At 39.7% G+C, this 16923-nt stretch overlaps 1 protein-coding gene across 4 annotated transcripts; it reads left to right on the plus strand.

The window, feature by feature from the left end:
* Positions 1-361: 361 nt before the first annotated feature.
* On the plus strand, positions 362-12374 carry spz5 (spatzle 5 Toll-1 receptor). Of its 4 annotated transcripts, none has more exons than XM_089467001.1 (7): positions 362-890; positions 6424-6689; positions 6756-6859; positions 6936-6986; positions 9031-9291; positions 9345-9905; positions 11846-12374. In XM_089467001.1, the coding sequence occupies exons 2-7, from the start codon at positions 6606-6608 to the stop codon at positions 12012-12014; spliced, it is 1230 nt and encodes a 409-aa protein (XP_089323127.1). In that variant the 5' UTR covers positions 362-890; positions 6424-6605; the 3' UTR covers positions 12015-12374. The 4 variants fall into 4 exon arrangements, with proteins under 4 accessions (XP_089323127.1, XP_089323128.1, XP_017862079.1 ...); XM_089467002.1 differs by having other exon boundaries at positions 6457-6689; XM_018006590.2 differs by having other exon boundaries at positions 6542-6689.
* Positions 12375-16923: the final 4549 nt, after the last annotated feature.

The raw sequence follows: 16923 nt of genomic DNA on the forward strand, positions 1-16923 counted from the left end.
AAATAATAAAAATTGACAATAAATAAAATAAAGTCAGTTTATTGTTTGAATGACTGGCTGGGCAGCTAATGAACTTCCGGTCTATATCTCAGCTGGAGCTGGAGCTGAGCTTAACTGGCCAACTTGGCCAAATGCTCAAGACTATGACACACTATGCATCACTTGGTCAAAAAGTTCAGAGGTTGAGCGATCGATCAGTCAGAGTTGATCCGTATATGCGCCTACAGCAAAGACCTCTCTTTCACTCGTATTCGCCTTCTCTCTCTCTCTCTCTCTCTCTCACACTCTCTCACTTTAGGCACTGTGGTTGCTAGCGCTGCCGGCGTCATAGACTCACTGTTGGGCTCAGCTCTGGTCGGCAGTTGAAGCCAAGTTTGGTGCGCGCGCTCAGTTGGCAACGAGCTGCAGCCACGATTGGGCTGGCCGCGAGATACGGAAACCGAAACTGAAGCCGAAATTAAAATTGAAATTGAAATCGAGTTTAAACTGAATTCGAAATTGAAGCTGAAATTTAATCAAAACATTAAAATACAAAACAAAATTGATATCTTTGACTGGCGTCTGCCTTTCTACGCTCGAACGTGCAAAGTTTTTGTAATTAGTCGCATATTGAACAACATCGTTGAGTTGTTTGCCGCAACACTAAATAAAGCCACAATCAAAATCGAAAGAACAACAAATACCAGGAGAGAAAACAACAAAAACGCAAGAGCTCAATTCGATTTCAAGCAGCGATCTAAATCGCTCGAGTGCAGTGCGAATTTGAAAATTGTTTATGTGAAAAGTCGATTCGATTTGATAAACCCAGTCTGATTAATTAAAGCTCCATAATAAGTTTTGTTTTGATGAGCGCAAGTATTGAATTCATTTTTATTTATAAATAAGCAAAGGTGAGTAATTAATGAATGATTTTTTGTTTTCGTTTTTGTCTTTTGTGCATATGTATTCATGTATGTAGGTTCAGTTTGCCTTCTGCTTGCCGCCAGAATAATCCAAAAACTGTATAAAAACTCGTCTAAGATAGAACACAACAAAAATAAACTGATTTATTGATTGAGCTTATGTGTTATGGAAAGTTTGGAGCACTTGCTTCAAAAGTTGAATGAAAATAAAAACAAAAACGAAATAAGATCAACGCAAATTAAATAAAATGGAGTCAATGAAACCGAAAAAAATCAACCAAGAGTAACAAATACAAAAACAATAACAAAAAACCCCAAAAAATTAAAAAAAAAAAAAAAAAAAAAAAAAAAAAAAAAAAAAAAAAACTATCAACAGCCTTGAAAAGTCGTGCTTAATTTCTCAGTTATACTCAAGTATAAAATATATGCTTAAAAAATTATAATGAAGCGATCTTTTAGTATTGGTATCTGATATTCGGTATTCGGTATTTGGTTTTCGGTATTTGGTATTTGCTACTTAGTATGTGGTCTCTATATCACTCCATTGTCTCTCCCAACTACTCGGGTAGCACCTCCGCTGAAACGCTGCCAAATTAGTGTCAAATGAAGCTAAATCAGTTTTATTAAGATCTAAATTGATGGGTGAAAGCAAAACAAATTAAGTTGAATTTCAAAATCACGACGGAGCGAGCTGTGGGCGTGGGACTGGACTCAAACCCAAATATGTCGTAAATGCACCCAAAATACGGTTGCACTGATTTGACTATGTCAAAAATTGAGTGATGTTCGTCATCAAAAGATCTTCAGATTGACAAAAGAGACAAGCAGAGCTTCAGATTTCCCTCTACAAGGGCATAAAGACGTCAGCAATTAATCGCGTGTGTTTTTTTCCTGAGTTTTATGTGGTTTTTATTGAGAGCATTTTTTGATTTGTTTGACTAACTCACAGTTTAGCGAATGAATTAGGCTAGGTATATAGGTCTGTTGAGCGAATATGCTGTAGCTATGCTTGTATTTGTTTGTGCTCTATTCAAATCCTGATATCCCATTACGTTCAGATTATATATAATACCTTCCGAATCCTTTCATAAAAATAAAATAAAAGAAATATATTGTAAGACTATTCCAAAAATTTCTTTATTTTAAATATAGCCCATTCATTTAATATTTGTTGCTTCTTACTTCTAATGCAGATGCAAAATATCTTCTACCTAAGCTGGCATCACTGACTCAGTCAATCTGTGCGGCTTTAGTCTCTGCTTTGGCTGCTTTTCAATGTGTGAATCTTGAAAACCATAAAAAAAAACTTTGAATTGAAATTCAAATTAAACTAAGTCTTTTATCATGCACAGAGGAACTCTGTCTTTTGTTCAATAGCTTCCTCGATTTGCTGTATATTGACAAATTCAAATTTTTGAAACAATGTTTTTTAAGGCGAATATACAGATTCTTGATAGAGTTGTCAACCGATGCCTAGACTCAAGTTGAAAGAAACTAATCAATAAATATTAATTGTATTCGATTCTGCATATATACAGACATACATATAATAGAGATCAATTAACTGAATCGTAAACTGGCCAAATATTTTATTTTAATTAGTTAGCAATAATAAATTTATTGAAAGCAATTTCAAACACATTGCAACAAAGCTGAACGACTTTGACAATTGAGCGATTCGCAATCGGCTAATTGTCAGCGAAAATGTTTTCTCGGTCATTTGAATGCATTTTGGCCATGTGAGTTAATGTCGTGCAAATGGCCAAATGCCCAATAAGCCATAAACCATTTTGAACAGCAGCCAGAAAAATAACAAACGAAAACTGTTTTTATGATTTATGAGCTGACGAATTGGCCGTGTTGCGCGGCGCCTGCGCAACATGGGGAAATACCATAAACGTGGGCGTAACTATGTACTAATGCAAAGACTCTAGACCTGAGACTGGAGACTGCAGAGCGGAGAGCGGAGCGCGGGAGAGTGAAGCGTCGAGCCAGCTCCATTAGCAGTTGCCGATGATGGCGACAATGTTGCTAAATGGCCTAAATGGCAAAGAGCCCAAATGCCGCTGCTGCCAAGCTCATTTGCGCATTGAGTTTTATGGGCTTTTGTTGTGATGTCTGACTCTAGGCTTTTGTGTGTGTATGCGTGTGTGTGTGTGTGCCAATGTTGATTGATTTATGAAATCGAAAGTGACAGCCGATCCCGGAAATCCTAGCACGGCTGCACGGCAGGTGCCCACTGTTCGAGAACCAGTTCTATTGAACACATTCCATTGAAACGCAATGACACGACTTAATTCCAATTAATTTTCTTGTCTAATTCTAATTGTAGAGCAGAGTGTTAGTGTGTGCGTGTGTGTGTATGTTTTAATGAAACTATGTATGACACCAGGTACTGGGAGATACGCTGGTCACGAATCCGGTTTATGGCATTCAAATGCTGTTCGATTGTGTTGTATTGTGTGTGCTTTGCTCTCGATTTGAACAGCTTTTCAGCTTTTATGAATTTATACACATTATGATTATCATTTTATTTGCGGTAGCCGTTGATTTAGTAACGGTTGTTTCTATACCTCAAATTGTGAGTTACATTTTTCGTTTTATTCGTTTTATGGCTATTAATATTACTGTTGCTATTTTGTTGTTCCATAACGTGCTCTGATCAGATCTGTAATTGATTATTTTGTTTTCCTTAACATGCAACCCCTAGTGGGAAAATGCCCAAAATTCATAATAATAATTTAATTACAGATATCTAATGTTTTAAAAATAAATCAGATTCACCGGAATTCAGATTCAACCTATAAATAGTTAACGTTAGTTAAATTGTAATATAGGTATATTTGAAGTTAAGTTCATTATAATGTAAAAAATAAAATCGTCAAATATAAATAAATTGGATACAGCTTTCGTTAAGGCAAAATTATCAACTATATGTGGTCTATATTGTATATTGTATATTATAAAGCCTTTGCAAATCCGAAACAAGCTTGAAATATATTTAATAGTATTATGAAGTCGGTCTTACGAAATTTCGGAAAAAAACGAATATTCCGAAGTTTGCTATCGTGTAGAAATAGCACGATAGAAAACTTCAGAATATTCGTTTTTTTTTTTTTTTTAACTTTTCCCAGATGAAGGAAGTATACAGATATTTTTTGTATCACTCTGCATAATAATAAAGCAATTATTGTTTGAAAGTCGTCCCACCAAGTTGAGATTAAACTTAAATACTATTTACAACTTAGATAATATTTCAAGATATATGCTATATGTATAAAGCTTTCAAAAAGCCGGTGCAGGCAGACATGTAACAAGACGAAGTTTGGAATAATAATTATTGTATCTAAATTCGACAAAGAGTACATACTTTCAAGATAATAACGTTGTAGTTGGCATTACAAGATCTATTCTCGGATTTGCCACGCCTCCAATGCATAGTATATTTTTGCAAATAAATTTAGTGTTAAATTTTTAGCTTATAACTTTAAATCTGTACATCAAGCTTTACCCGATTTGATATGTCCGCAATGAGCATAGAACCATATATATTCACCACATATTTTTCAGCTTAAGTTAATCCGAATTTACATTCCAAAGTCAACTCCCGCTTAGTTCCTGAGATACTGGAGTCTTCAAAGCGAATCTTGAAAGTTGATTGATAAAGAGAAGTATTAATCAAGTAATGAAGTGCTTTCGACTATGAACTGGATTTTTTACGTTTGTTTAAACTACTATCGCATCTATAATTAACACCTATCTACAGAACGATTTGACTGCGATTGGAAAATTAATTTGGTATGAATAGTTGATACGGGCGCACTCAAGTTGAGCTCCATAATGAATGCTTGAAATAACATTGAGGCCCCATTTAGTTAAAGATTTTCGCATTATCATTCAAATGTCATTAAATTTCATCCATAATTGTTAATTATCGTATAGTTTCGGCATCTAGATCAATTTATAACTATTGAGATTAGCCGACAGGAGGCCGTCAATTATGATTCTGATTGCAACGCCCACGTCGATTAGGTGTCGAGCAGCCAACATCAATTACAATTGCAATCGCTAATGGTGGGCGTGGCTGTTGGCATTGTCTAATGCGCTGGCACTTGATCAAACGGAGTCTTGGGCTGAGAGGCCACAGGTGGCCCGCGGCTCGGGTCGCAACGTTTCGACATCGCTTTCACTTTTAGCAATTTTTCGCAATTTACTTAGTGCTTATTGCTTTGTGGGTTGCTTGCCTCAACTTCGGCTTGAACTCAACTGAACCTTAGGCTTAGGCCTACCACCCCTACCCCCTCCATCTCCCACCACAGTCCACATGTCAGCTTGAACGTAATTAGCGCTTGAGCAAATTGTTAAGTGCCTGACTATTTGGACAAGTAAAATGTGTGGAAACTATTCGACTTTGTTTGCAAAACAATGTTGAAGGGAAGTTATATTCCGATATGACCCATCAAATATTATAAAAAAAAATTATTTCTTTCTCACTTTGTAAATTTTCTACTGGTCTTCATATAGCATAATTTTTGTTTGCCAGTTGCTGGGTACTAATAATAGTAGTGAAGTATATACACATATATAAATATCTTAAATAAAACCGTATAAGGTAGATAAACTGCGTCGATTTAGCCCTGTCCGTCCATTCCATCCATCCGCTTCGATCTCCGAACTTATAAAAGATAGAGACTGTATGGTTTTTATAGGTGTACTATACTGGGACCTATAAATACCATATAGTCTCTATCTCTTATAAATTCCTTATAAGAATCTAACCAGACGGATAGGATGAACTGGCAGTTCGCAGATCGAGTTTGTTTAAAAAAATAGGGAGCTTACTTAGGGAGCAGAGCGTTTGCCTTTGCGTACTTGTATTGTTTATTGTGTATGCATAAGATAATCGTTGGATGATGAGAATATCAGATCTGTCAAGGGTTCAGACGTCTCAACTGCAGCCTCTTAGATGTTTAATTATTGAACTGAACATTGATGTAAACGATCCGGTGAGAGTGCTCTTGACTCTTACAAGCCTTTCTCTGTGGCGTAGTCTAGGATTGTGTTCTTATTATCTCTTCATTGGTCAGTTGAAGTTCTGAGGAAATTAGCCAGTGGACTTTATAAAGGGCACAATTTTAAACGATTCCGTAAGCTGCAATTATTAGAATATTATAAAAACAATATCTTAATGATCTATGTGAACTAATTAAAATATTAAATATGTTATATAATTTGAAAATAATTCAAGTTCCAAGTTTACTTGAATCGGGTCCCTGGATAGCTTAAAATCTAAGATCTTTCAATTATACTAATTGATATTGGAGTTTCCCATAATTTATGTATTTACGGAAGAATGTATTTGATATTCGATATATATATTTAATATCAAATTTTTTTAATTATATAAAATGACATCACATAAATCCGCAGCTTCTATCAATAAAACACAAAACTATTTATGTTTATTCGGCATAATCGAATCGTACATGCATAATTAGGTGATTTATTGCAATTTCTCTAGCGATCATTGCGGACACTCTTTGGGCACTTTCAGCTCATCGGGCAAAACTGACATCACGCATCACGTCGCTGCCCAAACACATTCGACTCAATTGAAATCAACTCTTTGTGTATCTTAGGCAACGGAATCGCAAATACAAATGCAAATCGCCGACGCAAAGCCCAACGACGAATGAATTGACAATGACAAAGAGTATTAAACGTATCAGTCTCCGTCTCGGTCTCCGCACTTCTAGTAGTTATGGGGGTATTCTCCTATCCCATGTGGTGAGTATTCACAATGCATTCATTCACAGTCGCCGGCACCCGGTCTGAGCCACACGCCTCTTTCAGATATTAGCTTGTATCTCAGCAGCGATCAGCACGCCCCCCTCATGCGGCCTATACGGCGCGCCGCCTTGCCAATTCCTGCCAGCGCCGCCGGGACAGACACCCAAGTAAGTTCACTCACTCTATCTGTATATCTTAGTAAATATAAATTATTCAATTAATTCTGTTTCTTCTCTGCTACAGCTGCGCCAGGCCCGGCAAAACCTACTGCGAGCACGTCGATAACTATCCCACGTAAGTTGAGCGAGCCAAATGGCCCACATAAATAACACGCTTGATGTCCGCTCTTCAAAGTCACACAGAATCGGTTGCCAGCAAACAAAATCACATGCAAATGCATTTCAAACAAATGTTTGCCCAACACACACACACTCACTGCCCGCTTCAAATCGAATTCAAACGATCTCGCACAGAAACCAGAAACTCGTTTTTGCATATACCACACGCGTATCTACTCTGAATACTCGTATGCCCATATGCCCGTATACCAATAAACTCATATACCCATAAACCCATATACACTTATAGACGTATACCTAGAGACCTGTTAGCCGACAGTTGCTAGCTGCTAGTTGATAGTTCCGCGACGACAACGCAAACTCGAAGATGCTCTGGCTGCTGTCTTCTCCCCCTCTCTCTCTCTGGTGGATCTGTTTCTAGCCTGTGGCTGTTGCTGCTCGACTCGACCAGCTGGCGGAGCTCCTTGACCCAATAAACTTGAATTGACAGTTCAAGACACTTTGTCTGTGACGACGCGCCGCGTGCTTCTCGAATATTTATGAATGCCTCTTTGAATAATTAAGCATGTATATAATAGTATAGTGTGTGAGGTATCATGGCTATGCGATATGACTGATCGGCAACAGAATCCAAGTTTCCATTTCAAACTACTTTACAGTAGTTGATTATCAGCAAGGAATTTATTTTTCTATATGTGTTTCGATTAAGTCCTAACAGCTGACAAATATTTTTCCATATTTATATAGTTATCTGCTGTTCTAATTACATAACATGATTTGTCAGCCTCAAGAAACTAATTGAAATATGAGAGTTTCATAGTCATTCATGCAGTACAGTTCTTGAAAAAGAAAAGATTTTGCGCAAAATAAAACACAATTTTGGAATCAACATCATCAACAATTTATGATACCTATTGTTATTATCATTATTAATATTCTTAAAATATCTATAACATATATCCCTTTAAGAAAGGTAATTGATTCGCTTTTCTAAAACTTCTAAAGAAAATGTTTACAGTTTTAATAGATCTCATTTAGAGAGTTGCTAATTATGAATAATTTATATATTTAATAATATTTAAGCCGAATCTTTTCGAAATACTCGTCCTTAAATGATCTCATTTTTTTTATTGAAAAAAAAAACGATAAAAGAAATTAATTTTACAGAAAAGAAAAAAATACATATATATATAATTATAAATCTAATAAGCATTTTGTTTACAATACAGAAAAGAGCATACTAAAAGCCAACATGGTCTATGGCAATTAAGAGTGTTTGAACTTCGTTAGGTTTGGACTCAAATTTTTATTTCATATGCTCATTTATATGGATTGTTAGTTGATTTGAATTTCTGCCTGCTCTTCCATTTGTTTGGCTATTTTTAGATAATTTCTTCGATTTGAATAAAATGTGAGTGAGTTGCTGCCCCTGCACGCAATGATATTGATACTAATAATGATAATAGTAATGTTAATGCTAATGACAATGACAATGATAAGACAGACCCCGAGTGAGGCCGCCATTTGGCGCCGTCTCAGCAATTAAGTAGTCATTTTATGAGGCCTACGGAATTCGGATGTTGCATAATTCTGAAAAATAATAACAACGAAAACAGAAAAACACTTCGAGTGGGGAAAAGCCACAGCCCGTTTTCACCTTTTCATGTGACACATATTGTGGCACGTGACACGCATGCGGTGCAGTCGACGTGAATATAAGTGAATAATACTATTTAGCCTAACCCATTGTCTGGCTGCAATATTAATTATGATTTAACAGCAGTGAGTAGGGGCGTGGCACGCTTTCGGGTGTTTGTCTGTCCGCAACTCCCGCTGTCTGCTCGTCAGCTTGTTGCGCAAGCCAATTGGGCGATGTCGACAAGTGGCAAGGTATTCCACTTTCGCAGCCCATTCCCATGTCAAGGGATGGAATGGAATGGGATGGGAGGGGGCATCACGGCGAAATCTACTCGAAACAATCTCTTACATCACTCGGGTAACAACTTCAGCTTCACTCTCATTGTGTCTCGCCTTTGCAGATATCTCATTAAGAGTCTCGTACGCAAGTGGGGCTACGAGGCGGCCTCTTTGCTGGTCGACGAGACCTGGGAGGAATTCTCGGCCGTTGCCTGGTCGGACACGCCCGTGTTCTACGATCCGAAGTCCATCTTTCCGCAGCGCGAGTTTGCTAACGGGCAAGATTTCAACGGCTACAGCTATCAGACGCCCTTTGGCGGTGTGCCACAGCGCGGTGCAGGCAATTCTCTCTTCGCATCCAACCCCACAACAGATGCGCCCACGTGAGTAGCTGCTGCAGCTCCCCAAACGATCCTAACTCTCTTTTCCACTGCAGGTACCTACTGTACACCTCGTCGGCCAATCGTGGGGGCTTTCGCACGGGCGGTCAGCAACACGGCGGACAGTCTGGATCCGGCACTGGAACGAGGCATTTGTACTACAGCAATGGCAAGACGCCCTACAATGCGACGCTCTGGTTGAAGCGTATCGTGCGCGACTTGAGTGTTAAGCAGAAGGCCATTCAGGCAGAGCAATCAGAGATGCAGCAGCTTAAGGAGCAGGCCGTGAAAATGGCAAAGGAGGCGAGCGAACAGCAGGAGGTAGAGCGGAAGCAGGATCAGCAGGAGGAGCGGGAGGAGCAGCATAAACGCAGCATGCGTGATGTATCGCTCAACATGGATCTCTTAGATATTGTGGGCGTCAGCGACAACAACAGCAATACAAAAAATAATGAAAAATCGCGAATCAAACGACAAAGTCCGTCGCGTTCCACACTTTGCGAAACGACATCGCAGTTCATAACACCGCAAGCTGCTCTCAATTCCCGGGGCAATTGGATGTTTGTCGTCAACGAGGAGAACACCGCACGTCAGATGGTCAAGGCGGAGCTTTGTGCGTAAGTACCTAATCGCACATTAACTCTAATATAGCAAAGTTCAATCAATTGCTAAACAGATCGAATTAGGTGTCGTCTTTACATGCGTATTTTCGTATCTTTTCCCAATGCGTTTGTGGTTTGTGTTTATGCTAAATGTAAGAACTGCTTTTTGAACCGCAAGCAGTTCACCATTTTAGAACTACTTTACATTGATTGTGCACTGCTTGGTTAAGGTCTACTTGCGTCCAATAGTTGTTTAAAACTGGCAGTATTGAAAATCGGAATTCAGAACATAAAATGATTTACTTAAATATATGTAGCAGACAGCAGCAGACTTGTCAGATCCCTTCAAGTATATATTCAAGTGTATATTCCAGTTCACGGAGACAAGCTCAGTCCGCCTTTCTGTATTCCGTAGTATTCTTGAAGAGTTAGAGCCTTGTCGTTTTGCACGCGTAGTTTGTTTGTTTCTTTCCAACAATCTGTAACTTTTCCCATTTTGTGCATTAGCTACAAATTTATATCAAGTATATTATCAAAGTTATTGTCCCAATATTTGTCATATGGGCTTTCACGAATCTCAGGCAAATGTGCCGAGCTATTCCAAATTGTAAACAAGCAGTCACTTTTATAAAATGATATTCAATAGAGTAAATATTATATATGGATATATTTATATACTTCTATATTTATATATTTTTATTTTATATATTTTGATATTGACATATTACATTTTTCGAGGGTTCGGTGTCAAGTTGTCAACTAGAGCTTACTTACTTGTCTAAAATACATTTTGATCAAACACGTTAATTAGTTATTTTATATAAATATATAGTAGACATACGTAAGGGTAACTACCGTGTGATCTGAGATTAATCGTTTATATAATGTTTACGCCTATTGACTTGTACTGTTGCTTTCAATTAATGAATTAAAAAAACCCACTCAACACTTGCAATCAGTGCTTAGGGCCCCTCTCGCTCCGGGCTAGACACAAACACACAGCAGGACAGCGTTCCATATCAATAAGTGTTCCCCTTTTCGTTTGGCCAGACCGGACTGGTTGTTAGGGGAAGCCTATGCTTGGGCACGTGGGCAGAAGTGCAGCAGCAAGTAACCCACGAGCATGGGTATGTGCACGGTTACGTTTGGGTTTTGTGTCATAATTGCAGCTAAACGAATTATAACACCCCGAAAAAATGCCAAGATTAACCAACCAGCGGTCGGTGTTCTCGTTGCTCATTCCTCGTTCCTCGTTCCTCGTTATTCGTGTCCCCCTCGACCAGGGGCAACTGCCTCTGTTTTATGCGTGCGCTACTCGAAAACCTTCGGAAAAAAGCGCAAACAGAGGTAAATATAGGGTGACGAGAGACCTCGGATGAGGAACAATTCGAGTAGCTGCAGCCAGTGCAAAGAGACCAGCTGAGGGGACGCAGGATGAGCGAATGTGTGAGAGCAACTGCCCCTGTTTGTCATTTGTCGCCTAGATGCACGCACTCGCATGCCCTATGCTCACACCCCGCCCCGTTCCCTGACCCTTTCCCACATGTGAGAGCAGCACTTAGCACACAATTTGCTTAACCAAATATGTAGCTGAACGTAAATCGTCGGACGATGCAGCAACAGGCGCAGCAGGAGCAGCAGCAGCAACAGCTGGCAGGGACACAGTCTCTAAGTACCGTTGCTTTAGCCTTAGCTCAACTCTTTATCAATTACGCACGATTCCCGTTTTAACAAGTTCGTTAAACTTTCAACTTTGCAGCCGGCGCTACCGCCTCTTCCCCTTCCCCTTCCTCTTCCTCTTCACTTTATGTTATTCTTCGCCTTCTTGGGCATATTTATGGGTGCAGCTCGCAGCTAAATTTCGTAAAGTTGTTTATTTTTTGTCTGTTTGGCATTTGGCGCTGTTTCCGCTGTTATATAATTCCCTTCTCCCTCAATCTATCTATCTCTTTCAGCTCAAACACATGCTCGAACCTGTGCGATCTGCCCAATGGCTACAATTCCAGGTGCGAGCAGAAGTTTGTACAAAAACGTTTAATAGCGCTTCAGGGCAACGGCCAAAATCTCTACACGGACACGTTCTGGTTTCCCAGTTGCTGTGTCTGCACTATAGCCGCCAATTAGGCAGCCACGTACGTACTACGTAGCAGGAGCCAGACGCACAACGACGACAGAGATAGCAACAACAGCGACAGAGAGAGCGACAGAGCGAGTCCTATTCACACATCCGAGTAGCCATTCACTGTATCGAGTATTGAAATTCGATATGAACACGATTTTTGCAGCAAATAATTGATAATTAAATTTTAAACAAGCACACACACATGCACAATGTCATATGCACACCCACACACACGCCCAAGCACACACACATGCATTTAGTGTAGTTTTACATTTAATTTAAAAACAAAAAATTAGTAAAATCAAAGCAAAGGCAAACTAATGGAATTAATTTTCAATAAACAAACAAAATAATTAAAAACATTTTCAAAATGAAAATCTTGTATGACTCGGATGATCTACATAAATGGTTTGTATATAAAAACTAAGAAAAAAGTTATCCTTATATAACAAAACTCAATAAGAATAAAAATTTTAAAGTACTAATAAAAACTGCGCTTATTTCAATTATTTTTTCATAAATAATAACAATGAATAGGGTAAGGTGAAACCTACAAAGTCACAATTTATTCTCATAAATATTGGAATTTGCCATTCGCAATTTCTGACCTAATCTATTTTATTTGTAGAGATATTTCAATTTATATTTTCACAACACTTAATAAATTTGTCTTTCTATTATATATGTTAGCATAACAGTTATTTTTTGAGTGTCTCATATCGTTGAATAAACTACATGGAGCCCGAGTTCTAATCAACCATTAGTTGATTGAGCCTTGGGCATGCAGCAATTTCGTTATGCGGTTTTCCATTTAATGGAATTTTCGGTCTGCAGCAATTTAATAATGATTGCAAAATAACAAAATGTGTGCAACAGCAACAAGAACAGCTACAACAACAAAGATAAACACAACAATAACTAAATGAGAACACCTGCTGCAATTGGAATTACATTTCATAAATCCAAAAACAATAATCGTAAAATATCATCAGGTGTCACGCGCAAAACGGAATCGCAATCCCAATCCCTATCGTTGGCTCATTCCTACTGCAGTCGGAAGAGCAGTGGAAGAGCTGGCAACATGCATCGATTGATGCCTGTCAGGATGGAAAAGGGCTGGAGAGCGGGGACTGGGTGAAAGCGGACGGCGGCAGAAGTATCTGTGTATTTTTTACTTAAAGCCATCCCGTACGCACTCGAAGTCTAAAGATCTATGGAAAATAGCTAGCACATCAAATGAGTCCAATGTCAGCAACTCAATTGGCTTGGTCGTGAGTAAAATTTCGTAATGTAATAATGACAGTATAGTTCACTTTAAATATGTATATATTTAACGTGTATACTTAACAACAAATAAATGAGCTTGAGTCTAATAAAATAACTGAAATACAGTAGAATCCGTCGTTATAACCGACTCCGCTTATATGAGTAAACTTATATGGTTATAGCGTCTATCGTTATAACGACGGTCCCTTGGAACTCTTAGTAACCGGATTTCATTGAACTATATCTATCAACTAACAATGCAAGAATAAATACAGATATCAATATATAACTGTACAGCTTAATTTAATATGATTTTTTAGTATATAAAATATTATGTAAAAATGTATCTAACAGACAGAATAACATGCGACTATCTACAGCGTGAGCAGGCTAAGTTTGCTTTAAGTATGTGTGTAAGTATGTAACTTTTCTATGCAATGACATCAAAACATGACATAAATTAGAAATTAAAAGAATATGCAATTCAAGTAAATTGCTTAATAAACATAAAGAAAGCGATACCAATTAAATGTAAACCATCTATATTGTAATATTATTGTCACATATAACTATATATACCCTATAGTTTCGCAATGGGGTTTGATGGCAGCACAATGTGGACACAAGGTGCAATAGCCTCGATAGATTCGAATTCGCTTACCTGTTCTGGGCACAATGCAGTCGGACATACCCACCCACTGTGCGTTGCCTTCATAAATATGTGTGGTAGTGTGAAAGTATGTGTGTGTATGTGTATGTGTGTGTGCATGAGGGTTAATTTGAAATGAGATGATGTTCGTGTATGTGTCTGTGTGTGCGTGCGCAGTGAGTTTTAGCAATGATTAGCATCACGAAATGAAAAACTATTGTTCCAATACGCAGCGGAGCGTCGTGCCCAGCCAGGTAAAGGTCGGGTATAAGGACGACAGGACATTGACAAATCAGGTAATGGCTGAACGGGCAGAAGGGATGCGACGAAGCCAGCAATTGCGACAATTAAACTGAAACGTTGAAAGATATTTGAGAAATCTGCTCAACACAAATATACCAACAACTGCTAGAACATCAAGTAAATCTAAGCCAAAACTCTGAGTGCTGAACAACATAAGCTGCAGAAGTTCTGCTCTCTGCTCTTCGCTCTCCGCGCTCTGTTGTAGTCTAGAGCCAAGTCCAAGTCCAACGCGGAGCAGCTGAAGTTTTGTGGCAAAGCAAAAAGTGCTGCGGCTGCCTCGAAACGAGCTCACAGAGCAAAGGAAGCAGAAGCAGCAACAGCAACAACAACAACCACAGCAGCAGCGGGTAATAATGCAGCAACAGCAGCAGCGACAGCAACTGCGCAGTCGACGCGGGCAGCGAAGGCAGCCGCTGCGTTGTGTATAAAAATTTAACATCTGCTCCTTTCATGATTTCGGAAAACTCAAAACTCGTACGACAGCAACAACAACTGCAGCAACAACAACGACAACAACAACAATAGCAGCAGCAGGGCTGTAATGGAACAAATAAAAAATATATATGAGAATATACTTGTGTGTATATATAAATATATATATGTATGTGCTGCTGTTGCTGTTGCTGTTGGCTGTTTGCTGTTAATGCATTTGGCTTGTGTTGCTCGTATTACGCGCATTTGCCGCACTTTCATAGCTGAAAGATCTCGCGCTCTCTCTCCCTTTCCCACTCTCTCTCTCTCTCTCCTCGCTATCTCCTCGGCTACTTCTTTTCGCAGGACACACACACACACCGGATGGGTCCTTGATGGCGATGCCAGGGCATGACTCGCGTGCATTCAACTTCAACTCCAACTTCCACTTCAGTTTCAGCTTCAGCTTCAGCTACAGTTATCAGGCACGGCAACACTGTCAGAACTTTTGCTGCTGTGTCTTGCTGCTTGCGGTAAAGTTGTTGCCATCGCCTGCTGTTTATACCCTCACTAAAACGAGCCCATTCGCTATTCGAAGCTTGAATAAATAAAGTAGGGCTATGGCAATGTAAGCAAGAGTCTTCAGCTGCTAGACTTTAACTATAATACAGCTAAAAGTTAGATCAAGTTCAATTTTTTGTTGTTTTCTGATAAAAGGTATTCAATGTTCGACCTTGCGAACTTTAAAGCTGTCGCCTGCTGTGCTTCCTCTTTATTTTGCATTTTTGCGAAACGCGCGCGCATTTCTTTCATTTTTCAAACACGTAGCTGCAACTGTCAGATACTTTATCGTAGTTGTTGTTTGCGTTGCTGCTACTGCTGCTGCTGCTGCAATGTGAATGTCCTTTGTTGCCTGACAAAGGACACGCACACACACATACACACACATACACTCACACAGACATATGTACATTCGAATCGCTTAAGTAACTTTGTGGCACGCACAACTTCTTGCAGCCCGGCCAAAGTTTCGCTCACCGCTGCCGCGCAATCAAACGGCAAAGTGGCAAAGTCAAAGGCAATGCCACAGACCAATACGACGCCAGCAGCAGCAGCAGCAGCAGACGTTGCAGTTGCACGCCCCTTACCTACGACGACGGCTGCGTCTTCTGTTTGTGCAGATGTAACTCAACGAGCAGTTTCTTAGCCAGCGTACGTAACTCTTACTCTCTCTCTCTCTCTTTCTCTTTCCTTCTCTCTCTCGCTGTGTGTATGCCTTCTGTGTTTACCTTGTGTGATTTTCGGTGTGTAGGACAGGTCAGTGTTCCTCGGCCAGGATAAGCATTAGGATAAGGGTTGCGTACCACGATGATTTTCCATTACGCAATGCAAATAAGCAAAGGTTCCCAACGACCTACCGCCCTCCCACCGACATTTGCCTGTTCCCAATTTCCATGCCACAATGCAACTGTCAAGGTTTTGCTTGCCTTTTTGTGCAGCGCCAAAGCTAAATCCTTATGCCCGGCGCGTATTCACATTTCGCTGCCGTCAAAAGGCTTCTACCAACAGCAACAACTGCAGACTGCATGGCCGAAAAAGCACTGGCAGCAGAAATTACACGCACACACACACACACCCATATAGACATACACACAAACACATTTGCAAGAGCTCAACTAATAGTTTGGCGAAAAAAAGTGAAATGAAATCAACTGACATATAGAACAGGAACAGGATGAGGATGAGAAACAGTGGCACAGCTAGGAACCGTGACGCTCCGCTCTCTCCCCTCTCCACCCTCCTCCCACTATTGCCCACCCACCCTCCTTCTCTCTCGCTATCACTGTCTCTTTCTGTCCCTCGCAGCTCTTTAGAAAAGCTGCTGGCAAAAAAGTGAAATAAGAAGGCAAATTGTACCAAAAATCCCACAACAGCCAGTGCAATGCCAGCAAGGATATAGAACTCACACACACACACACACATGATGTTACGCCCACAAGGTCCAGGCTTCACACAGAAACGAGCACAGCGAAATAAAACCAGAAAGTATTCGCTCGTCGCTCTAGCCGCTGCTGCCGTCGCTGCTGCTGTTGCTGTTGCTGTTGCTGCTGTTGCATGGCTCATAGATTGCAAGTTCGCATTGTACGCGCGAAACTAGGGAAAAAATTTTTTAATTGGAACAACAACTGTACAGAGGACGTTGCGGCAGCGGCAGCAACAGCAACAGCAACAGCAACAGCAACAGCAACAGCAACAGCAACAACAGCAACAACAACAACAAC

Source organism: Drosophila arizonae, chromosome 4 (assembly GCF_054131065.1).
Source record: "Drosophila arizonae isolate 15081-1271.41 chromosome 4, UAZ_ARI_1.0, whole genome shotgun sequence".
Taxonomy (NCBI): Eukaryota; Metazoa; Arthropoda; class Insecta; order Diptera; family Drosophilidae; genus Drosophila; species Drosophila arizonae.

Coding starts and splice junctions, on each gene's coding strand:
- spz5 (XM_089467001.1), top strand. CDS start 6,606: ATGACAAAGAGTATTAAACGTATCAGTCTCCGTCTCGGTCTCCGCACT. Junction 6,690..6,755: donor GTATTCTCCTATCCCATGTG/GTGAGTATTCAC, acceptor CGCCTCTTTCAG/ATATTAGCTTGTATCTCAGC. Junction 9,906..11,845: donor GTCAAGGCGGAGCTTTGTGC/GTAAGTACCTAA, acceptor TATCTCTTTCAG/CTCAAACACATGCTCGAACC.